Here is a 26,049-nt window from a genome sequence, read left to right as displayed (position 1 = left end):
AGACATTCTCCTATTTCTACAGGCCCTAAATAATTATGATTAAACAGACATCCTATTTAAAAAAGAACCCCATCTTAAGGCATGCGTATATAAGATAATTATGCAATTAAATATAAGATTAAAAATATGGAAAAGTTAATGAGGAGTGTATAATGATGAAATTCTTAAAATATGTTCTAACTAGCATGCCTTAAATAAATTGTTCCTAGGCCGAGGAAAAGAATTGCCTGGTGCTTCTATTCACTGGCAAATGCTGGCTATATTTTTGGATATACCAATAACTTTTTTAAAAATCTCACAAATTAAGCCTACAGCTAGCTTGTCACAAGAACAGCACTTTAAATTGGCTGAAAATAGTAGTATTTTCCTAAAATAATAGAATGAAACTTCCATAAACTAAAGGACCACAACACTTAAAGAGCCCAGATGAGATCTTTACAGACCTGACATTCATTTTGTTCTTTTACACTGTAAAATGTGATATTTCTGGTTTGCTTCAGCAGGGAACATTGTTCAATTTTGTAGTTTTTAAAAATGGGTCTTAAGAACACAATATCAACCATTATGTGTTTCCATTATTTTAATGACTTCATCAAAATTATAGTCTCTTTATTCTTACTCTAAACAGTCTTAAGATAGTTTATTAGATGACTACAACTATATACAGAGCTTTCTTTTTGAAAGTAATAGAATCCCTTGATTGAGAATCATGCTTTATCGTTGATGACAGGTCTGCTTACCACTCCTTGAATTTAAAATATATTTTCCTTTTCAATTAAACTTATAAAAACCCTACTTATGTGGTATGCATTTTATATATTTTTGTGTATCTACTTTATATATCACAATCACAAAGAACACAGAGGAAAACATGCCATTTCTTGACAGTAGATATATTATGAAAGTCCATTTTCAACAGATCATCATGTACAACTTGCTTTCAAATGAAAAGGATAGGCTTAATTATTTTATGTATATTGTTGAGTTTCCATAGAGTTTCAATTTGAGCTTATTTTTCTCTAAACATAACTAAACCTCAAATTGAAAAAAAATATTTAATGACCTGTTTCTGCAGGGAATTTAGAAAGAAAATGTCAATGTTAACCATTTGGCATTACCTCAGGCCATAAACTAATAAGCCAGCTGCTGACCAGTATTAATTAATGTCTAGCAGGGAACAGAATGGTTAAAACTTGAAAGCTTACCTTTGAAAATACTGTTTTCACGTAAATTGGTAAGTCTCCATGAGGGCTGCCATATCCTCCTACAATGCTGAAGCCTAAACCATCTGGTCCTCGATCTAGTGTTATAGTCTTACACTGTGGAGGTCTACAGAAAAGGGAAGGAGAAATGAGGTTCACGACTAAACACACACACACACATACACACGCACACACACACACACACACAAACACACATTAGTCTCTGTGCCTTACCTGACAAACTACACAACTAGCATGCTTCTGTAATTCATGTTATTGATAAGGAAGATATTATTTATTGTCTGTTCTCATAGCACAAAAATTCTCATTCTTTTTTCAGTTTATTGGGAGAGAAGAGGGTGAAAGTTTAGAGGACCACAATGTAGAGTTGTAAACACTGGTCTCTACTTCAGAGAGGAAAATCAATTGTGAGCAATGCAAGGGCAGCAGCAAATAGTTTGAAAATTCAAATGCGCCTCTCTTTACTCTTCCTCTTTTCTAGCACTCTTACATTTAGTGTTGTTTTTCAGTACTTTAAACATTTTCAATCAAAAGTTCAATCAATAAGATTAAGATGTCCTCTCAAAAAAAAAATCAAAACTGAAAACTCAGGAAGTGTAGTAGGGTGAACTGTAATCTATCCATCTCTGACAAGGTAACTGCGTGTAATCTACCCATGTCTGACTGTGTGTAATCTGCCTAGCTCTGACAAGGTAATCTGTAATCTACCCATCTCTGACTAGGTAACTGTCTATAACTTACCCATCTCTGACAAGGTAACTGTCATCTACCCATCTCTGACTAGGTAACTGTGTTTAATCTACCCATCTATGACAAGGTAATCTGTAATCCACCCATCTCTGACTAGGTAACTGTGTTTAATCTACCCATCTCTGACAAGGTAATCTGTAATCCACCCATCGCTGACTAGGTAACTGTGTTTAATCTACCCATCTCTGACAAGGTAATCTGTAATCCCCGCCTCCGACTAGGTAACTGTCATCTGTCATCTCAGACCAGGCAGCTGTGTGTAAACCACTCATTTTTGACTAGCTGACAATTAAAGCATTGGCACCTTCAACTTCTCCCATTCTGTTCCCTCTGTGTGAGTGCTAGAACATGGGAAAGATACTGAATTTGTCTGGGTTATTTGATTTGAAAACAACAAATGATAAACCCCTGATAATTCATGATTGCTCACCCTAAATCATCCGGAAATATACTGCTTGATGTTAGCCCAGTGAAAGCAAGACACGGGTTGGCAAGCTCTTGCTGATGACCTGTGACCACACTCACATCTCCCCCAGCAACCACCTGTGTGTAGGCAAAGTGAAAAGAGAAGAACATATGCTCACGTAGCTTGAGAGATTCCAAGAGACTTTTTTCCAAAAATCAAACGTGGCTTAAAATGAGTATTTTATTGCCTACTTAATCAAAGAAATGATTAAGATATTTTTAAATAGAAAGGAATTTCACAATGCCCAGACACCTCTTAGCTGTTCAGATAGTAAAAATTTCCTAAATTAAATTCTCTATTTTTCTTTGATCTTTATAAATCATGACCTCATGTGTAATTATTTTTCAAAGGTCTTTAGAAGACACGCCACTCACAGAGCACACAAAATTCTAACAATTAATCACTGGTTGCTAAGGCCCCTGTATTTTTCCCTTGAGACATACAATGTAAAATAATGAAGGCATAGGGATGAAATGTTACAGAACATGTTTCATAATGCTTTCTTGGAGCTCTCCTTTTAATCACTGACATTCAAGGGATATATTAAATAAAATAGTACCAGGAGACTGAATCATTTTTATTTAGCACCAGAGCCCCTGTGTCCTCAGGCTACCTATATCCTGGTTAGTGCTGGGGATAGAAGCCTTACCTGCACTTCAATGGAGCCGGAGGCACTTTTCATCAAGTTAACTGCTTGTGTGTGAGTCATCCCCTCAGTGGATGTGCCACAGATGGTAACAATCCTATCCCCAACCTGCAAGCAAATGTCACCATGCAGAGTAGGGCTGACAGGCTAGCACAGTCTTTCTTGGTAACTCACAGCACACCTAACTTGCCACCCACCAGTGAGACATAACCAAGGGGACCATTAACTCAAGCCGAAGAATCAACTATGAAAAGGGATATGGTACAGATGAATTTGATGGTTCTAGCGGAGGGAGAGTGACGAGAAAAGAGTCCGTCTTCCCGGGACCTTCTTTCTCCTGAGTAAGATATTACTTCTTATTAAAACCATAAAGAACCAGTGTGGTTTTCTCTGGATATCATCACCGTGTGTGTTAGATGAGACCATAAGTCAGAGGCTGGCAAACTAAGGGCAGCAGAGCCAACCTGGCACACTGCCCACTTCAGTTAATAAGATTTGGTTGGAAGACAGCATGCTTATTTGGCTATTTCATAGGGCAGAGCTGAGTAGCTACAAGAGAGTACTATGGCCCAGTTTAAAGTATTCACTAGCTGTGTTATAGGATGTTCATTGACTCTATGGCACTATGATATAATTAGTTTCTCAGTGTCCATCATAAAGTTAGAAGTGCTGACCCACTCACTCCCAAACTTGAGGTCATTTAACTATGATGAGATTCTTCTGGAGACCTTGTGTACAGCTTGGGCATAAGAGATGTTGCTTCAGAGACCGAGCTACTGAAGGAGGATCTACTGGGCCAGGAGAGGCTCCCATACTACTTTTCACTGGGGCCATCTGTCATCCTTGAAGAAAGTTTGTATGTTCTAGAGTATTTTAGATCATATTTGCATTAAACTTTTTAATGTAATGAAATAAACAATATTTTAAATTTGGTATGGTCAAGTTAGCATTTAAACGAAGAAGTCATATAAAGGAAGGTTCCCTCTGTATTTGTGCACTGAACACATTTTTGTTTTCTTTTTTACTGTTTTCCACAGTTGTAATTGCCTGACAGTCCTGCATCTGACAACATCACGTTCCCCTTTTGTTATTTTTTTTTTATCTTCCACTTACACTAAGCTCAACCAAAGCTCCGCTAACAATTTTCAAGCAGATCTAAACCTTGACCATAGGTAGCTGGATTGAGAAGCTGGAAATGCCTGCTAGATTTGCTAGGGCCATTATGGTGAGTAGGAAAACGTACTCTGAGCTTCTGGGTTTGAGCCGCAACACCGTTTGGATGCATCATTGCAATAAATATAGGAACATCGCCAAGCGGGCTGCCCACTCCTCCAGCAATGCTGATTCCCAGCGAGTCCGCAGGCCCCTGCCATGGAACAGATAGAGTTTGGTTAAAGTGGTATTTTAAACTGACCCTTTGTTAGTTCTCTGGCATACAATATTCTATTGTCAGTTAGGATCTTCTAGGTATGAGTGTGGAAAATACTTCATTTAACACAAGAGGTTAAGGAAAGTGTCTGGGAAGTAAAGCAATCATTACATACTAAATTAAGTTTAGTCTTATAAAAGGCAGGAAAACTCAGGAAGCAAGAAGACTGCAGTATGCAGATCCTGGTGTTGAACATGGGCCTAATACTTTCTAGTGCAAGGCCTGGAGCACATGCATTGTCTCCAACGCTCTGGGTCGTGCACAGGCCTTCAGCGAACATAAAGCGTACTATGATGGCATCTAATGTTGAGGAGACCGCAATAAGTGTCAGCAAATCATGCCCTTATGCTCTCTCTTACACGTGACTAATAGGCCATATATCCTATATAAAGGCTTATTCACAGTACAAGAAGTGAGAGGCAAAGAATGATTTTGTGTAGGGGCAGAATGATACCATTTTTGACAGTATAGAAAATACAAATAAGGACTTTTTATTATGTCTAAGAAATCTGGCAATGATTGAATTGTATTATTTCTTCTACTGCTTATAATGTACACACATGTTTTTCAGATGGGCACTGTAAAACATTTAACAAGAAAATACAAACAAATTGCCTTGGAAGACAGCACATTACCTTTTTTATTTCGACTGTTCTTAATCCCTGAATTTCAGATGCTACTGTAAAGTAGAAGCAGATAAAAATATGATCGCTAAAACATTTTTCGGCTTATTACCATTTTAGCCAATGCACGAAGTTGGATGACACTGCATGGCTATCTTTTCTCCAAAGGGTGCACTTGGTTATCGGCAGTACACACTATTAACTACAGTTCACGTGGCACTCTGTTTCCCCAGATGGAAAAGCACGCATGCCATCCTGTCTCCCCCTTGCTTCAGCTTTGATTATGTAACTGTACAATCTACTCCAATTGAATCAAGCATAGACGATGCTTTGGATGGAAAGTTGTTCACACAGCGGAGAGGAATAGTTACGGATGAGTTAAAAAAATTCTATGCACTAAGTGTCTAAATTTCTAGAATATTAGTCACAAATAGAGACTGCCATATGGCGAGTTTCTTCAATTTGAAAAACTCTCAACCAATGCATCAAGCCAAAAATCCTGTGCACCATGGTTTTATGTAATTAAAACACAGGAGGATTGTGTCAATTCTTTCCAAAATTTTTGTAATCTTAATGAAAAATTAGGGCTTTGCTTAGTGGTATTTTCTGATTTACTGGATTTACATTCAATATAGAAAAAGAACAAAATCAAATATACTACTCTGCACAGTAAGAAAAATTACAGAATCTTGATAATAATGCAAACATAAGTGGAAAAAATTGCCACGGGGCATGCCTTCATTTGCTCAAGAATTTGGCCAGTGCATGTTTTATATCTGCATTAGGATATGAGATGGTTTGGGGAGGAAATGGGCTCAGTGGTAAACAATAAAAAAAGTCAGTGCCAGTAGCCAAAATTCAGAGCAGTACACTTCATGCATAAAATTTTAAGCCAATCTTACATGCATTCTTCTTCGCGTTACTTTCCAGTGATTCAGATGCATTCATTCCAGAAAGTGGAAGAGTGAAGGATGACAGGCTACTGTCACTCACCTAAAATATACAGCAATTATTACAGACAGTTTTGGGAAATTGTGATTTCCCCTTAGTACAAAATATTTCACCATCCCATTTGTTTATCTCATCTAATGAGAAACATTGTTAAACAACAGTGGTATTTGGTAATTTTAAGGGAAACTTAAGCATAGTTATTGGTGTCTTTTTTTCTGTTGAATGAATAATGATATAAAGAGTTGAAGATGAAAGGATAGTTGAAGTTGATTTCAACCTTTGTAAAATTTTAGTGATCTTTCATAATCTCTTTCAAGACTTAACTCTCTTTGAATTTAAACAACTACACAAAAGCTAGGGCTTAAAACTGTGTAACAAGGGCCAATGAGCTGGAACCTAATGGCAATAATTAAGGAAGCTGGTAAATGCTTCATGAACGACTCATGAAAATGGGATTCTATCATCAGAAGATAATACTGCAGAGAAAAGCTTGCCAAGAATCAAATCATTCATTTATTATATTTTTTGTGTGTATGCATATTCATATGTGTGTGTTGGAGGACCTACATGTGCATGTAAGCATGCATGAGTAGAGGTCACAGGTCCATCTTTGGTGTCATCCACCTTGTTTTCTGACCAGGGTTTCTCACTGGGACCTGGAGCTTGCTTGCCAATGTGGTTAAGCAGGCAGGTCAGTAAACAAGTTGCATTTACCAACCCTGAACTGGGATTAAAAGCACACCAAAATCTGGTTCTGCAGATTTAACTTAAGTCCTCATGCTACCTCAGCACACACTATCTCCCTAGTCTATGAATCAAGTTATTTTAGTATCATAGTTCTACAAAAGATGGTTTACAACTACCTACCTGGAACTTACCAGGTGAATAATGATTGATATTTGTTTGACAGTATCTTCAAAAGTATGTTACCTTGACTGGATCTGCCTACACTGATTAGGCGGCTAACTTTGAGATGCTGGAAGAAGAATGCTGGAAAAAAATCCCTCCAAATTACAAAGAACCCTCAAGGTCCAGTGGTCCATGTTTCTCTTATTCATTTGTCAAGCCCTATACCCAGTTCCACTTTACTAGAGGATTGGACCTGTGTCTGTAAGGCTGGGCAGACTGTGGGGACATCTCTGAGTTCCACTTTACATGTGGACTGGTTTTGTTCATAAATCCCACGTCTACCCACCTGGCTGCTTTGAGAAGGCCTCCTCTCTGAGTGGAATGGACCAGCTTTGATTCTTCCAACTTCCAGAGTTACTGTGCCTAGGGAACACTAAATTTGTGAAAATGTTAAGACAAAATTCTATAATTATCTTTGGAAAGACATGGTCTTAAAACTAAAGGCATCTTCCTCTTATGACTTCCATAGACAGGGCAACCCAATTCTTTGCGAAACACAGTATTTAAACATTTAAACTCATAAGAATAATAAGTAGCTCTAAGTGTCCATCTCAGTGTTCCACAATTTACATGAAGATCATTCCTACCAAGACAAATACAAATTGAGAATTGAGTAATTTCTCATGAATACTATGACTATAAGAAGGACAAATGAACCAGGGAAACTCAGAGTTTAAATTGCAACCCATAGCTGTCAAATGACTACTTACACAACTTACATTCCCCTTAATAAAGAAAGTATTCAAATAATTGAGTCGAATTTCCCAGATGCATGGCAGTTAAGCAGACCTACTCTATTATACTTAGAAAAATATTTCTATAAATGCAATGTTATGAGCTGACACTAGGCATGAAATGCAGTGTAGTCTAATAATAAAGGAAGTGGTGCAAAGAGGTGTAAGATCTAGGGCTTTGAGAGCCTATTTTCCTACTATTGCAGAAATAGTTCAATAAAATTTAGTACATGCATTATTTGTACATTTAAGATTGTCTCTTTTAAAATAAAGAATTAGACAAAACAGCAACAAGCTAGAGCAAGCCAAATATACAACATATAAATGTTTATGGCTCTCATTCTATATTGCTTGACTCTTTTTATAATGGCTAGCTGGAATGACTTTAACTCATTTATATTATCTCAATGAAATTTCCTCCTCTCTCTTTCTGTAAGATCTGTCAGTCTTATGGAGCTAACAAATGTTCCCAATTTACCTCCAAAAGGAAGCTACACTTCCTTAAATAGTCCTGGTTACTAGCTAGGCATGGCTTGTGGCTGTAACTCCCACATGCAAGAGGCTAGGCCGGTAGGCCATCATGAGTTTCAGGACAGATTAAGCTACATAGTGAGTTCTAGGATAGCCCAGGCTACACAGTAAGACCCTGTCTCAAACACCAATCCCTTGCATCCACAAAAAGAAATAATTCTGACCACTTTGTTTTGATGACTTTAATAAACAACAGGATTAATGTGTGCTTCATTAATTAATGTAGTGCTATTAATTAATGTAGTGCTATTAATTAATGTAGTGCCAGTTCCTACCCAAACCACAGAGGATAAAGGTGGAACTTCACCAGGAAAAGGCCTCTGGGAGTCCAGGCTGAGAGGGTCCCATGACAGCACATGCCCAGCTGCCCTAACAGCTGTGGAGCTGACATATATAAAGCATACAGGCACATGTTCGCTCAGACCCAGATGTGGGGAATAAGCAATGGTAGTGTTTTCAAGTCAATGCCAAATTGAACTTCAGGAGAAAAATACATCAGGCAAAGGAATATGCAGTAAACAACACAGCACTTAAAATACAATCTCCTCTAGAAACTGGACCATTTCTTAACAGGGAAAATCTACCTCCCACATATGGCTTTCTAATGACTATTCTGTACTTCACAGCCTATTTTCAGGGTGGCTTCACCTTCCAACCGAGAACCATTCATCAGGAAGAGATTTCTTCTGAGGAACGCTGCTTCACAGTGTAAGACGCACCAAAGCTCTAAGTGCCACAAGGCCTTGTCACTGTCACAGGAATTCCTAATGTTGATGCACTGGATGAGTCTGTACTAAACTCCCTTCAGAGCATGAGGATGTCACACCCAAGGACACTTTGACATTAACTTTAAAATACAGCAACAGTGTTGAATCAGATGGGAACTGGGCTACATATTCCCTTGTGTGAAACAGAGTGAAATTCTGCCACTTAGTGTCAGAAGCCTAACTACCAATTCTGCTGTGCCTAGAAAGGGTTCAGGAAGAGGTTGAAAAAGAACAGGCAGAAACCATGACCTCCTAGGATGCTTTGGGGGCCCTGGTAGTCTCCTAATACCTCCGATAAGAGACTTTACTTAAACCAAGTTATAAGAATAAATCCAGAAAGAAACACGAAGAACCGATGTTAAAACTTTTGTTGTTTGAATATGTATTCCTTTTGTAATATGTACTTTAAAAATCTGCTATTATTTCAGGTATCAGTGTCATCAATTCTAACAAAGTTTTTAGAAATACATAACAATATAATAAATTATCACAAATTTACTGTTTTATCTGAGATGACTAATAACACAGATAATTACTCTACAAAATTATGTTTGTTACTTGATTTATACCTTTAGTAGGGCAGCAACTGCTTCCTGGGTGGCATTCCGGACATCTTCTCCATTCACCATTAAAATCTGGTCCCCCTGCATCAATCTCCCATCAGCATCTGCAATGCCTCCTTTGACAATGTCTGATACAAATACCCCAGTGTCATTTCTGCAAGCAACAGTGGATTTCAGCATTAAGACTGTTTTTCAGCTATGATGCCATGCTTATTTAATCAAAAGCAGTTATTCTAAGTGAAAATAATGTCTATCTTTACGACTGTTACAGTTCTGTACAATGCTGGTGTAGCTTTGCCAGACTATGGGAAATTACAGTTAATTATATCTTAAAAGGGTATTTCATATTTCATAGATTGAAAGTATCTCTCAGGGCATTATCCTTCATCAGTCATGTACTCTGAATAAGTGAGTACAATTCTTATTTTATGGGTCACACACCTAGAAAATGGTAAAAAAAGAACCCTGAGGAATCAGTGGCTGGGCACTAAGCACATGCTTTTTCCACACCACACTGAGGCGTTCTATGACCACTGTCCTGTAGACATGTGAGCATGGTGAGATTATCATCAATGTCATTAACGTTACTGGAAATAAACAACAGATACGTACTACAAACTGAAACTATTACCTCACAGTTTAACCACATTCCTCTAAGATCTCTTTAGGTCACTATATATAATAGTTTTAACTTTCAGATAGAAATAGATTTATACAAAACAAACAAACATTAATCTTATTGATTCACAAAACTGTAAACAAACTCTAGAACTTCCCATTAAGACACAAAAGTAAGCAGGATTGTACAATAAAAACTGAATTGCACAAGAATTCTTCAAACATGCCACCTAATCATAAAATTATTCCATTCTAACCATGGATTTTCTCATTTATAAACAGGATGTTAGGACTAGGTATGGTCTAGTTGGTTTTTTTGTCTCTTGTTTTTTTTTTTTTTTTTTTGGTTTTATGAGACAGGGTTTCTCTGTATTGTTTTGGAGGCTGTCGGTCCAGCCTGGCCTCGAACTCACAGAGATCCGCCTGCCTCTGCCTCCCGAGTGCTGGGATTAAAGGCGTGCGCCACCACCACCCGGCTAGTTGGGTTTTATTACCAGAAGTTTGTATAGTGTTCTGCGTACCTAGCAGACCACAGCAGCCTTGTAGCGAAATGATACTGCAAGAATGAGACTACTGGTGCTGTATCCTCCAAACAGCCCACTGTCCCCAGCACATTGCCAGCTGAGATTCAAGTCACACCATGCACTTTCTCTATGCATTAAAAAGAAGTTAGGTCTTAGATTTTCTTTGCTAAAACAAATGTGTCCTTTAATTCTAATACAGAATTGTGGTTGCAGACTAGATAAGTACAGTTCATAGGTTGTGCCTCACTGGAAGGTTGTTCTGATATGGTGGTTTGTGCGGACTAAGGACAGCTGGCAGTAACTCGGGGCTACCACAGCCTACACAGAAGCTAATTCTGAGTTGTGACTTATCTGCTTAACTATTCAATGGATTCTCATCCTAATGATTTTCTAATAGACAAGGAAGAAATGTTTGTGGAACTCACTAGTGCTTACTATTACTTCTATAAAAATGTAAATGTAAAAGCCAGGAGCAAGAGATTTTAGACAGGATAGGTTTTCATATATTTATGAATCAACTTGGATGTAAGATGATTGATTCATAGATGACAGATGATCAGTAAACACATATACATATGCTTGGAATTTATTTGAAATATGCATACACCATGGAATGGTTCATGTACGCATTCATGTATTAACTGTTCTTGGCTGTGAGAATACAAAGTTTATTCTCCCAGCAACTTTCAGGGTTACATTGTCATTATGTATAGCCACTATGTGTTCAATAGCTCTCTTGACTATATCCCCCTCTCTGAATAAAGTTTTATATCATTTGAACAGCAAAAAAATATTACTTCTATGAACATCGGTTAATAGGAATTACAGATCAATATTCTTTTGAATTATATATGTATTTCGATAACATAGAACTGAATTTAGGTGCACTCAGATGTCCTAATTTATATTTTCAGTCCTCTGCTGGTGGCACATGTGTTTACGATGACCCTTGTCCCTAGACTATCTACCCTCTGTCTCCTTTAACAGAATAGCGATCCTCTTTTCTGAGCCTTTTATCCATCTCCTCTCTCTTGAATAGGGAACCCAGATGGTCCCTTTGACATTTCCTTTTCTAGATCCCCCAATATGCCTCAGTGACTCTTGACAAACTCACTTGCTACAAGAACTAGAGTTTCATTCATCGAGCATGATCTTTTAAAAAGATTTAAAATTTTAAATGTGTATTATTATTTTTAGTGTGTGTGTGTGTGTGTGTGTGTGTGTGTGTGTGCGTGTGTTACTTGTGTGTGAGTAGCAGAGGAGGTGAGAAGAGGGTGTCACATCGCCTGGAGTTGTAGTTATAGACAGCTGTGAGCCTCCCAGTATGGGTGCTGGGAAATGAACCCAGCAAATGAGTCACCTTTAGTGTTCCCAGGCACAGAAGCCCTGGAGGAAGAACTGTTTCTTATTTAACTTCTCCTCAGCATGTAATGTACCTCTGGGCACACATCAACCATTTCGTCCCAAATCACCTTTTACTGAAGACTATATAACCCTCCAACACACTGACTTACAAGGTCTACAGTGACAGAAAAGAAGCCATTGATAAATTCATTTAAGGCTACAATCAGTTTCAAAAGGGCCCGGGGTTTGTTCTCTCGAACACACCTCTTGCCAACAATACTCAAGCCAAGGCCTTTGCCTGGCCTCTTTTGCAGCTCAATGGTGAAGGTATCACACACATCCTCTTCTTTGTATGGGGCCTCGTCCCGATAGAGCGTCAGCCGCACTCTTTGTGGAGTCTGCCTCAGGACATTGATTGCTTCATCATGCGTGGCCTTTCTCAGATCAATACCATTCACCTGTACAAAGCAGGACACTGATGGTGAGAAGGTAAGGGGTAAGGGAGGAAAGAGGAAGAGGAGAGAGAAAAAAGGGAAGGGAGAGGAAGAAGGGAGGAAAGAAGTGGGAAGGGAAAGAAGGAAGGAAAAGCCCATCACCCATGACCTTTGCTTTTTACTCTAGGTTAAAAATAAGCATTTGTACCTCTAAAATCTGGTCTCCTGCCCACAGTCTTCCATCTTTGCATGCTGCTCCCTCTTCATAAACTTCATGGATAATAATAGCACCCTAGAGCCCAAAACATAACATACCCATGTGTTATCCATTATCGCTAGGAATGCTGAGAATATAGGAATCCAAGGACACCATACTTTGTGTACAGCTAAAAAGGCATGTACTTTATGGGTTCATATGTGAGCCATGCATCACACTGTAAGGAAGCATTGAATGACATAATTTATGTTAAAATGTTGAAAGAAGTATAGACTTTTTCTGATACAGAGAAATTTCAAGGTAAAGCTCATAAAATTTATAAAGCATATGCAAATATGATATAACACCACTATGATCTACAAATGGAAAACTTATGAAGTATTTTGACATATAAGAAATTATGTATAAAATATTTCATATTCTTCTCAATATGGGACTGAGATAACCTTGGTATAAGTAAAAAGGAAGTTAAATAATGTCAAGGATCAATGAAGCGATACAAACACTGAAATTTTATATGTAACTGATGGGGTAAGTCATTCTGTATATATATTTGTCCTATTGGTTGATAGATAAAGCACTGTTGGCCAAGAGGGAAGCAAGATAGGTGGGACTAGGAGTCAAGGAGGATTTTGGAAAATCTCAAGAGTGGAGAGTCACCATGCGATCCCAGGAGGAGAGGGCACAAGTCTGCAATTCTCGGTAAGAAAACACCTTATAAAAATATACATTAGTGATTATGGGTTAATAATTAAGTCAGAGATAGCCATTAAGAAATCATAACAAACAGCCAACTGCTTCATAATTAGTAGTGTCTCGTGTGCTATTGGGGGCTGAGACAGCAGTGGGACCCAGGCATGTGGTGGGAAAGAGTACACTTTATATATGTTGCCCGCAACATGTGAGAATGACAAAAGATTAAAAGGGATTTTAGACACAGAAGAACAGAGAGAAGCATGGCTTCTTGGTAGCAGCATTTTCTTGGGTGGGCTCTGTTTTCCTAGAGACAAATAGAGACTTGCACGGCCAGTGCTGGTGGTAAATTTACACCTGCCATCTTGGAAAGACAGCAGTTAAAACAGCCATGGCTTTTAGCAGATAAAAGACACTTGACAAAAAAAAAAAATAAAGATTTACAGTAAAGTCAGATTCAGATGAAGTAAAACCTATAAAAGATTTATAGTGTCTTTAAAAAATATACACAGGCTTGGGAGAAAAAAAATAGAGTATTTGGGTATGGTGGCACACACTTTAATCCCAGAACTCCAGAGGCAGAGGAAAGTGGATTTCCACAGAGAAACCCTGTCTCAGAGAAAAAACAAATAAATAAAAGTAAGAGAAATAGAGTAATTAAGATGGAATATGCACAGTGAGTCTGGATACTGTATGCTATTGTGTTGTCTTTAAATTGTTCAGTTGCCGTAGAAGGTGCAAAAACTGCTAAAAGACATTTGAATATCAATGCTATTAAATTAATCCAACTTATATACTTTAAACATTCTTTGACTTGCAAATTTAAATATAAGGACACGTTACTTAGGAAAAGAGTTTTTTGCTTGTGTTTCCACAGAAAATGAAAGGCTGTGGATTTCTTCCAGACTTCTATGGTTTGATGAAGCAAGATCCCCTGAAGCAGTGGACCCAGGAGATCCAACATCTAAAACAGCTGAGATGATGCAGCCTTGCAGACTACAAAAAACAAGGACTTAGCCAGGTTTCTGTGTTTTGTCATGATCCCCATGGTACAGACAGTGACCCCCCAACTAGCAGGAAGCAGTTTGGAATGAACAACGCCCAAATTCCCAAATACTTTTTTATAATTTTTTGTTTTCATTTAAATGGGGTTGGTTATAAATGGTTAGTGATCACAACCAATCTCTTTTTAAAGGTAAAAGGGAGATTAAGGTATAGAAATGAATACTTTCTATATGGATTTCATTTATTGATACAAATTTAAGATCAATTTGGTGATATGTATATTTCTCCTATTGTTAAGTATTGTGTTTATACTGATCATTTAAAATTTAATGTACAAATTGTCACAAACAACATTAAATACCTTGGGGTAACGCTAACCAAACAAGTGAAAGACCTGTAGCGCAAGAACTTTGAATCCTTAAAGAAAGAAATTAAATAAACCCTCAGAAAATGGAAAGATCTCCCATGCTCTTGGATAGGTAGGATCAATGTAGTAAAAATGGCAAGCCTGCCAAAAGCAATCTACAGATTCAATGCAATCCCCATTAAAATCCCAGTACAATTCTTCACAGACCTTGAAGAACAATAATCAATTTTATATGGAAAAACAAAAGACCCAGGATAGCCAAAACAACCCTGTTCAACAAGGCAACGTCTGGAGGCATCACCATACCTGAGTTCAAGCTCTATTATAGAGCTATAGTCCTGAAAACAGGTTGGTATTAGCACAGAAATAGACAGGTAGACCAATGGAATCGAATTGAAAACCCTGATATTAACCCACACACGTATGAACATCTGATCTTTGACAAAGAAGCTAAAAATATGCAATGGAATAAAGAAAGCATCTTCAGCAAATGGTGCTGGCATAACTGGAGGCTGGCATGTAGAAGACTGCAGACTGATCCATGTTTATTGATATGCACAAAACTTAAATCCAAATGGATCAAAGACCTCAACATAAATCCAGCCACACTGAACCTCTTAGAAGAGAAAGTGGGTGGTACCCTTGAATGAATTGGTACAGGAGACAGCTTCCTGAACAGAGATCAACAATTAATAAATGGGACCTACTGAAACTGAGAAGCTTCTGTAAGGTAAAGGACACAGTCAGCAAGACAAAAAGGCAGCCCACAGAATGGGAAAAAATATTCACTAACCCCACATCTGACAGAGGGTTGATCTCCAAAATTTACAAAGAACTCAAGAAGCAAGTCTCCAAAACACCAAAGAATCCAATTAAAATTGGGCTGCAGAACTAAATAGAGAATTTTCAATAGAGGAGTCTAAAATGGCTGAGAGGCACTTGAGAAAGTGCTCAACATCCTTAGCCATCCAGGAAATGCAAATCAAAACAACTCTGAGACACCATCTCACTCCTGTCAGAATGGCTAAAATCAAAAACACCAAGGACAATTTATGCTGGAGAGGATGTGGTGAAAGGGGAACACTCCTCCATTGCTGGTGGGAGTGCCAACTGGTTCAGCCACTTTGGAAATCAGTATGGAGATTCCTCAGAAAAATGGGAATAAACCTACCACAAGACTCAGCAACTCCACTCTTAGGCATATTTCCAAAAGATGTCCATTTATACAACAAGGATGTCTGTTCCACTATGTTCATAGCAGCACTATTTGTAATAGCCAGAACTTGGAAGCAACCTAGATGCCCCTCAACCGAAGAGTGGATAGAGAAAATGTGGTACATCTACACATTGGAGTACTATTCAGCAGAAAAAAGCAATGGAATCCTGAGGTTTACAGGCAAATGGATGACACTAGAAGAAACCATCCTGAGTGAGGTAACACAGTCACAAAAAGAGAAACATGGCATGTACTCTCTCATATATGGATTTTAGACATAGATCTGGGGAGTGCTAGCCTACAATCCCATGGCCAGAGAGTCTGGGAAACAAAAACTTCATTCAGTGGCTGATGGAAGAAGAGGCATACTCCCAGGGCTAAGTACTGAGCTGAACTCAAGAAAGCCAGTAACAGAGAGGGAGGACTGATGACCAAAGGAGTTAAGACTGGGCTGGTTTAACCCCAGAAACAGCTGATGCCTGGGAATCCAACATGGGACTGATCAAGTCCCCCTGAATGGGGGTGTCAGTGAGGAGGCCTACGTAATCTATTGAGCCTTGGGCAGTAGATCAGTATTCATCCCGAGTATACAATGAACTTTGGACTCCCATCCAACAACGTGAGATGAACTGTCACCCTGAACTCTTGGTGGGAGGGTCTAGGCCCTGCCCTGGATGAGATGACAGTCTATGGACACCCCCATGGAGGGCCTCACCCTCCCTGGGGAAATGACGCGATAATGGGGGAAGTAGGGGGAGGGCACGGGAGGAGATGAGGGAAAGGGAGAGGGACTTGGAACTGACTTTTGAACCAACCATGTTTCTAATCTAAATTTAAACTTAAAAATAAAAAAATTAATAAAAAAATAAAATAAAATTTAATGTACAATTAAATGCAGATTATAGATAGTTACCTATAATAGTCAAAACTTAGTTAGGTTAGTTAGGTTTTTTTTAGATATACAGAGATGTATTTGAGATGGATAGATATTCTTCACACCTTTCAAAGACCTACAGAATGTATGGCATTTAAATGGTTTAGGGTTTTTCAAGAGAATGAGACACAGCTACTCCTAGCACACCAATTACGTCTCAGAGGAAGATGGGCATTGAGGAAACTTGTTGTGGATTAGCAATTTGGGTAAGGAACTGATCTTGCCTGGACTGTCAGACTATTGCTGTATAAACTGGACATGCAGGACTCACAGGATATTTACTGCTATCAGTTCCAAAACAAGATGGATAGTCCTACAGGGTTCATGCTTCATGGAAGAATCTGTCAGACATTCAGCAGGACACAGAAAAATGACTGACAAACTGCCAATGCAGATGTACAGTTTAAAATTTCCGTGTTGCTGAGAAGTCTTCCAGACACACTGTGGCCTAAGGGTAGAAGATGGTTGCCCCAACGTTACAGAGAAACTTCAGGTGACTGTCCAAATAGCAAGATGTCTCTGTCAATTCTAGTGTTTATATATTATCCTTCTGTGGTCTTTGATGGAGTTGAATACAGATAGTTATAGTTATAGTTTTCCTTAGTTATGACAAAAGATAAGCTACATATAAGACTTTAGACTCGCACAGATAGGATAAATGATAAAACACTTTAAATCTTGCTAAATGTTAATGGACAAAATATTGTAAATATAGTTCTTGCTTGATAACTGTTCTGTTATATATAATCTGACTATGTTAAAGTTAAAACCTTTCTTTTTATTTAGACAGAAAAGAGGAGATGATAGGGAAAGTCCCTCTGTGTATATGTTTGTCCTATTGGTTGATGAATAAAGCACTGTTGGCCAATAGGGAAGCAAGATAGGTGGGACTAGGAGTTGAGGAAGATTCCGGGAAATGTAGTCAAGAGTAGAGAGTCACTATGTGATCCCGGGAGGAGGGGATGCAAGTCTGGTGTTCTAGTTAAGATAAGAACTTATAAAAATATATGTTAGTAATTGGGTTAATAATTAAGTCAGAGCTAGCCATTAAGAAACCATAGCAAACAGCCAACAGCTTCATAATTAATATAGTGTCTCGTGTGTTATTTGGGGACTGAGACAGAGGCGGGACCCATGCAGCTGGGGGGGAAGAGTACACGTTACATGCAATACAGTCTATTTATGTCATTCTTGGCTTAGGCAAAGTCACAATCCTAGTTTCTATTACCAATGACATATTTTTTTCTCCACCGGTACATCACATTTAACAATGGTGACAGGGATCTCCACCTCATGGTGCCATGGACCACCTAAGTGCCTCTGCACTGGGTAGAGTACTTACCAGCAGTGTGTCTGACCCGCCAACAATACTCAGGCCCAGTCCTGTTTGCCCTTTGGAAATCTCAATTGTTGTTTCACAGCCAGGGATGATGGGACAGGTAGCAGGGTCAGAAGCAAAGACTGCTGGGGTTGATGACCTGCTTGTACCTAAAAATGAGTTTAGAATGGATGAGCTACACATACAAACTGCTTAGAAAGAACACATGTTAAATTCAGCACATAAGTTACCTATGAGGAATGGAGAAAGGAAATAGATTAGAGAAAAGGTAACTTCAAATCCGTCTTGAATATCTTAGCCATTTTGTATTTAAAATATCAAAGTAGTATGACTAAATTGCTATCATTAAACTGGGCACTAGGCATAAAATTACTTGTATTTTTTAAAGTTAATTTGTGACTTTTTTTTTTAAGTTGCTGGAGGTAAACAGGACAGACTATGAAAGAAGGCAAACCAAGAGTCAGGTTGAGCCTCTCCTTTGAATTTGGTACCCATACTTGAACAGAGACAAACATGCTTCTTATGGAAGAAGCATTCGTCACACTCAGAGCTGAGCTGGCCTGCACAGACTCGCAAGTATACTCAGTTGAACGAAGCTCATCATTGATTCTGGTCATGGTGCTGCACCACGATTTGACAATGCTTCTTTTCTTTTACTTGGCATCATGAACCTTCTATTCATATGTAATCAGTGAGCATACTTGCACATTTTTATTCCATGCAAAAATGTTCACTTTATTCATTTCTTGTCTTTCTTCTTGGGTCTCATGTGGCATTTTTATGTTTTCAACATTAAATCCTGCTACATACCTTTCTGAATTAGACAGATAAGAACACAGTGTGAAAAAAAAGGGAACAATCCCATGCCTTGTTTTCTGAGTGGCTGGGCACAAGACACACTTTTTATCACTTAGGAAAGAACGGGGTTAGGAGAGCCATTTTTGTTGAGTAGTGTGTGATGTAGACATGATGTTCTCTTTCCAGGAAATCAAAAGCAGACTATGCTCTTCCTCCAGAAATGGTACAAACAGGTATATGGTATTTTCATTTATGCTAAGTTTTTATTGAGTGTTTCAATTCTATTTAGGATCCAACATTAAATGAAAAGAATCTTCATTAAAGTATTAATGGTTACTTCAATGAATTTCTCAGTCCTTCTAGCACATGGTTACTGTCATCAGAGTCTTCCTTTAAAACTTTTGAACAGATGCATCATAAATGCATTGGGTCTGTTTATTGTTAACTGCTCCATGAATGGAATATTTCAGTTTGTATTATAGGTCAAGAACACTTCTCCCTTGCCCACTTTCCACAGAAAAGGTAATGTTCAAATCATTTCCAGATGATGCTTTAGAGATTTAAGAGTTATCTATTATTTTATTATCCACGAACATATTCTTTTTAAAAATTAAGTCAAATTTTGGGTTTTGTTTTGTTTTGTTTTATTTATTTATTTTTTTGAGACAGGGTTTCCCTGTGCAGCTCTGGCTGTCCTGGAAATGGATCTGTATACTAGGCTGAACATGAACTCAGAGATCTGCCTACCTCTGCCTCCTGAGTGCAGGGACTGAAGATGCATGCCATCATTAAAAGTTTGCTCCATAAACTAAATTGTGAGTTTAGTGACACAAGAAAGTCTCCCCCCTCAGTATCTCATCTGACATGAGCTTTCTATTTCCCTGAGCTCCCAACCTAGGTCTATCATGTACACAGCAACAGCCAGCACTCTAAGCTTTAGTGTAACGGCAGCCAGTATTGATTCTAGTTGTAAAACAGAATCATTATGTATGCACCTCACGTATCAGGAAACTGAAGCTAACACCCCTTTCCCATTCCACCAGCAGAAGTTACAAAATGACATGTCTGATTCTCTATGTGAATACCTATAATTGCATGTATCCTTAGCAAAAGCTTGAGTAAAAAAAGACAACTCTCTTGGTTTAGGGAGGAGAGCAGGCACCACAGTGGCTTCCTAAGGTAACCTAGACACACAGGTCTACTGCCCAGGGACCACACTTTCTTCAGTTACTCCCTCTTTAAACCTTTCAGTCACTGAAGATGCTTTGACTTTAATGTCCTTCAAACTGCTCTGTGGGCAGGCCTGTTTTAAAGGAAGACCCTCTATTGAGGTTACCCTTTGTGCAGGACTCTCACGAGCAAGTCCTTACTTGGGATGGAGTCTGGGTCCACAGGTGGGACTGCAGGAGACTGGGCAGTGTCTTTCCTTTCTCCACTGGCTGAAGAAGCTGTTGCAGGAACAGCCTGGCAGGCTGGATTCTCAGCTCGAACAGTCAGTTTTACAGTTGCCTTTGCTGTCTTCAGAAGGGTGATAAACTGGCCAGATATTGTTGTGAAAGAGAACAAAATTCAAAGACAAATGAGTAAATATATACAAGTAAGTCACTAGAATTGCTGTAATCTCTTTTGTGTATTTGTGTGTGTGTGTGTGCGTATGTTTGTGTGTGCATAGGTACATACGTGTGGGCATGTCAAGGCCATAGGGTTTCTCACTGGCTTGAGGTTCATCAAGCAGGCTGGGCTGGGTGTCCAATGAGCCCCAGAAAGTTTCTAGTTTCTGCTTCCTCATCAGAGGATTATAAAAGCTGACATACCATGACACCAGATTTTTATTTCTCTTTCTCCTACTCCTCTTCTTCCTCCTTCTTTCAACATGGGTTCTGACTATGTGTTCCTTATGTGTAAACTCAGGTTTCTTGTGTGCAAAGAGTTACTCATTTATTTATTATTTGGTATGTGTGTATGCATGTGTATGCGTATGTAGGTGCCTGTGGAGTTGAGAAGAGAATGTCATTTATCTTAGAGTAGAGTTGAAGGCAGCTGGAAGCTACCCAACATGCGTGCTGGGAACAGAACTTAGTTCTGCTTGAAGCACTCTTTACCACTGAGCCCCAATTCCGGCGCCAAAGATTCAGATCCTTAGACACTGCACTGGCTGAACTAGCTCCCCAGACCCAGTGTTGTTGTGCTCTACCTCATCAGTTATCAAGAAAAAAAGAGACAAATTATTTCCCCGTAGTTCCTGGAAAGGCCAAGAAAGAAATCCTCCACTAATCCTTTAACTATCAATGAGATTACACATATAGTTAATTTCTACTCTCCTTCTACAATGGTTGTGTCAAGATTCTTCTTTATGTTAGTATATTGGGGGAGTGGACTTGTTACATGTCTAATCAAGTGTGTCCATTTCCCTAGATCCCTACAATGTTTATGACACAGAAAGCATTTTGTCTGCTCTCTGGTTCTACATGGAATCTGAAGCAGCTTCCACAAACTCTCATGAACACACTGATAAGCACATGTCAAAGGCAGGACAGGAAACTAAGCGAAAGTAAAGTCAAGGCAAATTCAAATCAAAATCAGATTTATGGGCTAACAGAATGAAGTGAAGCTTTAGTTTTTACAACTGAAAGATTTCTAAAACAACTTTAAGCTTCCTGGTGGCCAATGTAGAAAGGGATTCTACCCTAGAAAGGGTAGCGGAAGTGTATCATATCCAAAGGGAAACAAAGCTTTTCTACTGGCACCTATATACAAATAGCATCACTCAGACTCCAGTTACAAAGAGCTGTTAAACACCAAGAAATATCAGGCATGTAATGGCTGCATCTTCAAATCTACTTAATAACAATATACTTGACAGCTACCTAATGCTAAACATTCATAAGGAAAATATGCCCTTATTCTCAACATGAAGTAACTACTGTTCAATAGCTTCAGATTTCTCAAAAGAAAGGAGACAGCACTTATCAAAAATAACAGTGAATAAATCAGGCAGAATCATAACATCATCTTGATTAAAAAATAGAAAACAGCCGGGCGTTGGTGGTGCACGCCTTTAATCCCAGCACTTGGGAGGCAGAGGCAGGTGGATCTCTGTGAGTTCGAGGCCAGCCTGGTCTACAGAGCAAGTTCCAGGACAGCCTCCAAAACAATACAGAGAAACCCTGTCTCGAAAAACAAAAACAAAAACAAAAAACAAACAAAAAAATAGAAAACAAAAATTGGGAGGCCTGAGGAAAAGCATCTTTTGGAAATAAGGATTCATTTTACCTATTTACCCAGGCTTAATACCTATGCCCCCACTTGAGTCAGGCCAAAGGATGGGTTGGCAGTACCACTGCCTTTATTGCAAAAATACCTTCTCAACAGGACATCCAACAACAACTTCATCATCTACGGCCAAGATCTGATCGCCAGCTTTAAGTCGTCCATCCTATGGTGAAAGTGGAGACCTGTGTCAGTATTTTAGAAAAGTTCCCCCTGCCACCACTTCTCAGCAGCAAGAAAGTTAACCAGTGTCACCTTGGCTGCTCCTCCGTGCTCAGTTAGACTCTTGATGACTACTCCATTGAGTGTGTCTTCCTCGCTGACAGCGATTCCCAAACCTCCTTGATCCTAGAGGAATACATGAAGACCAGTCAAGAAAGCTGAAGGCTGATTTATTTTACTCAAATGTAAAGATAGGCAGCCTTGATGACCCAACACACCATCAACCCAAAAGCTACAAAAGCAATTAAACGTCTTTCTAATGACAGGAGCAATCCATGCCACAGGTTCTGTTCCTTATGGGGTACAACCCTCAGAGTCATTTCTCAAGAAAAGAGTCTCCATTTTCTGCAGAGCAAGCACACTTGCCTCTGTGAGTAAATCATGACCCCGAAGTGGCCAAGGCTGCAGAGCCAAACATATCAATCACATGGATCTCTTTTACATTAAACAAAATCCTTTCTGATTGCTTCAATAAAATGAAAATGAAGTGCCGAGCTAGTCACTGTTTGCATTATAGTTTTCATACAGAGGAATTTTGCACAAAGTCAGAGGGAGAAAAGAGAAACTTGCATGGTCTCTCAGAGGCACACACCTGGAGTCACACTTGCCATCAGACAAGGTTACTGGCTTTAAATCTACCTTTTACCTAGGTATATCACATGATATCTTAATGTTCCCACCTAAGGGGGCAAAATCTAAGTTTCCTTATCTAAAAATATAAATGATAGTAGTACTTTCCACTTAGTCAGAAATTGATTTTACAAATATGAGGAAGGGGTGCTGTCTATCTCATATACTCTCTCATCTTACCCTAGGAAATAATGAGTCATTTTCATTAGTGAAGCTAACTCCTCCAGGGACCAACCCTACCAACTATCTCCCACTGTCATACTATCTGCCTCATCTTTAATTTTTCTCTCCTCCCCCCCCCCCCACCCTGGTCCTTTCTTGTGTTTTACATGGTAATTTTAAAATAAGTGCAGAAAATCTAATATTCCTTGATCCAATTCGGCGAGCCTAGGAGGATGGGCTACACATACTGACTTGAGTCTAACTAAACAAATGACAGGATGGAAATTCACATCTGGGTTACAAAAGACACCAGGCTTGCTGTTTCCTGGTTCTCTTGGGTCATTCTGTGGGAAGCTTGCTGCCATGGCACAAGAACACTCAGATGTGCCACAAGGGAGAATAGGCATCTGTCAGCTACATGCATTCAAGGAAATCACCTCGGAAGTAGCAGCAATTGCCACCCATGGCCCAAGCTTGCAGCGAGTGACTGTGGTCACAGCTGACAATTTGTCAGGAACTATATAGAAGTCTCTAACTCTGATCACACGGAGGATGTTTTTCAAATTCCCCATTCACAGGAACTAAGATACAACAAATGCCTGCTTTAGGTTGATTGGGGTTTTTGCAAATTTGTTATATAGAGAAAGGTAAGCAGCTTCAAAGACATGAATTGAATAACTCTAGTCAAGTCTATAATTGCTTACCATAGTCACAGTCCCTGGCTGGAGTACACATGTGACCCGGGCTGGTAGTTAGGATAGATCTCGTGACATTCAGAAAACATGCACTCTTACTTCTCCTCCATCACATGTAAAAGAGGTGGCACAGGCCTTAACTGTGACCAGCAGCCATCCAAGGCTATGATGAAGGTCAGCTTTGGAATCAATAGACACTGTGCATGATTGGGCAGAAAGACCTGCCCTTTGATGACACTAATGAGTCTTGGAATCAACATGCTTGAAGACTAACTTGATTTCTAAAACCTTTTATTAAGCCTGATGGAATTAATTTTCTCCTTTTTGTTACATTTTTGTTTGTGGTTTTTGTTCTTGTTTGCAATAGGAATTCTAAAGGGATGGCAAGCCAAACATCTGCATGTATATTATGTGCTAGGCCCACTGGGGACACTATAAAAGTAAGTACGCAAACTGTAGATCAATGGTATCAGAGAAGCAGGATGACACATACGAAAGGAGAGACGGATGTGGGTGTGTATTTTCCTACCTAACTGTTAACTTTCCCGCACACTTCTGCCACAGTCTATGAAGTCCCTCCTAAGCAAGAGAAGATATAAGAAACACTGTCTTGAGCTAGTTTTTAAAATGGCACCATGTATGATTCTGGAGAAGTCATATAGTCACATAGAAAACTGTCAACAAGAATTGCAGATGAGACAGAACTGGACAAGCTACTATTATTCTCAGAAAGTGAACAGTTTTCTAAAATTCAGAAGAAAACTGACATCTTACTTGAGGATTTCTCCTATGTAAAATCGTATGATGTGAAGAATCATAGAATCTGTTGCTTGCTATGATGTATAGTTACTTTTCTAGGGTAAAGAGTACTAAAAATACACTTTTGATCAGGTTTTCTGATGAACTGAATTAGCATCACAGGAAGCCACTCAATTTTGTTTTTGTATATCCCCCCATTTAAAATAAAGTTTTAAAAGACAAAAGATAACTGAGTGGAGTTTCTACAACAGAACTAGAAATGGCCTGCTATTAGGCTCACGATTGCACTGCAAGTTCTGAACAGGGGGCGGACACAGTGGAACATACAGGAACACCATGATGTGGCCTCAGGTGGGAAGAGAGCAGCAGTTAAAAGCGGAGCAGTAATGGCACTCTTCCATTGTTGCCAAACAGTAAATGTCATAACGAACAAATGTTTATCACCACTAAACTTTTTTTCCCGAACAAGCATAGTTTGAGATTTCTGGAGGGTTAAGGGACCAAGGACTTGAGATAAGTCACCAGTATTGGAAGGCTCTTGTGTGTGTACTTCACCGCATTTCAGTCCCATGCCATCTGAGAACGAGGCATGCCCAGGCTTAATAGGATGTATGTACCACTGACCATTTCTGAAAAAAAGACCTCTACAAAGGAAGCATCCAAGGACACATTCTATAGGCCATTTGGAATCTTACAGGTTTCAAAATGTGCATGAGAACAATTATGGGAACTTGGATCCTGACAAGTGCTTTATTGATTTCACTTAATCTTCAGAATAGTATCTCACTATGAATGTGTAAATTCTCCCTTATAGATAGGGAAAGCAAAGAAGTTAGTGCCTTCAAATTTCACAGTTGGAATCCTGGAAATCACGATTTCCTCTTTGTCCAGCTTATTTTAAAAGATCCTCAAATATTCTATTACCTTTGGCAGATGATAAAAGAATACATTCCAATTCTCAGATATTTTAGTTTATAAAGAAACTGAATTGTAAATAGAAGTTTTTTTTTGTGGACAAAGCATTGACATTCTGCAAGGTTTTGGATTTTCAACAGATAGCAAGGACTTCTGAAAGGGAATCAGCAGAATGGAAAAGGGCAAAGACAAAACTTATGTCACAACATGAAGGAATATTGTTCCAGGTCTTATCCAAGCTAACCATAACTGACTTGGGCAGCCTCAGTTTCAGAAGACAGATGAAAATGAGATTAAAGTGTCATCTGAGATCTT

The 26,049-nt window shown here is 38.9% G+C and overlaps 1 protein-coding gene across 18 annotated transcripts in view; it reads right to left on the bottom strand.

Annotated features, from left to right (window-relative positions):
- Positions 1-26,049, bottom strand: part of Mpdz (multiple PDZ domain crumbs cell polarity complex component) — a 158,010-nt gene that overhangs the window by 1,980 nt on the left and 129,981 nt on the right. For 17 of the 18 annotated variants that reach the window (XM_013122071.3, XM_013122077.3, XM_013122084.3 and 14 more), the window contains 14 exons: positions 22,607-22,699; positions 22,443-22,517; positions 20,452-20,617; positions 18,287-18,432; positions 12,721-12,804; positions 12,343-12,536; positions 9,599-9,746; positions 7,284-7,370; positions 6,040-6,130; positions 5,150-5,193; positions 4,329-4,451; positions 3,089-3,193; positions 2,404-2,516; positions 1,206-1,329 (listed from right to left, as the gene is read on the bottom strand). In XM_013122071.3, coding sequence (XP_012977525.1) covers positions 1,206-1,329; positions 2,404-2,516; positions 3,089-3,193; positions 4,329-4,451; positions 5,150-5,193; positions 6,040-6,130; positions 7,284-7,370; positions 9,599-9,746; positions 12,343-12,536; positions 12,721-12,804; positions 18,287-18,432; positions 20,452-20,617; positions 22,443-22,517; positions 22,607-22,699 — 1,593 coding nt within the window. The remainder of the gene's footprint in view (positions 1-1,205; positions 1,330-2,403; positions 2,517-3,088; positions 3,194-4,328; positions 4,452-5,149; positions 5,194-6,039; positions 6,131-7,283; positions 7,371-9,598; positions 9,747-12,342; positions 12,537-12,720; positions 12,805-18,286; positions 18,433-20,451; positions 20,618-22,442; positions 22,518-22,606; positions 22,700-26,049) is intronic. The other variant, XM_040757236.1, reaches the window with a different exon arrangement.

Source organism: Mesocricetus auratus, unplaced genomic scaffold, assembly GCF_017639785.1.
Source record: "Mesocricetus auratus isolate SY011 unplaced genomic scaffold, BCM_Maur_2.0 Super-Scaffold_100014, whole genome shotgun sequence".
Taxonomy (NCBI): Eukaryota; Metazoa; Chordata; class Mammalia; order Rodentia; family Cricetidae; genus Mesocricetus; species Mesocricetus auratus.
The sequence above is the reverse complement of the archived record's forward strand: the minus strand, read 5'-3'. Positions and strand labels throughout refer to the sequence as shown.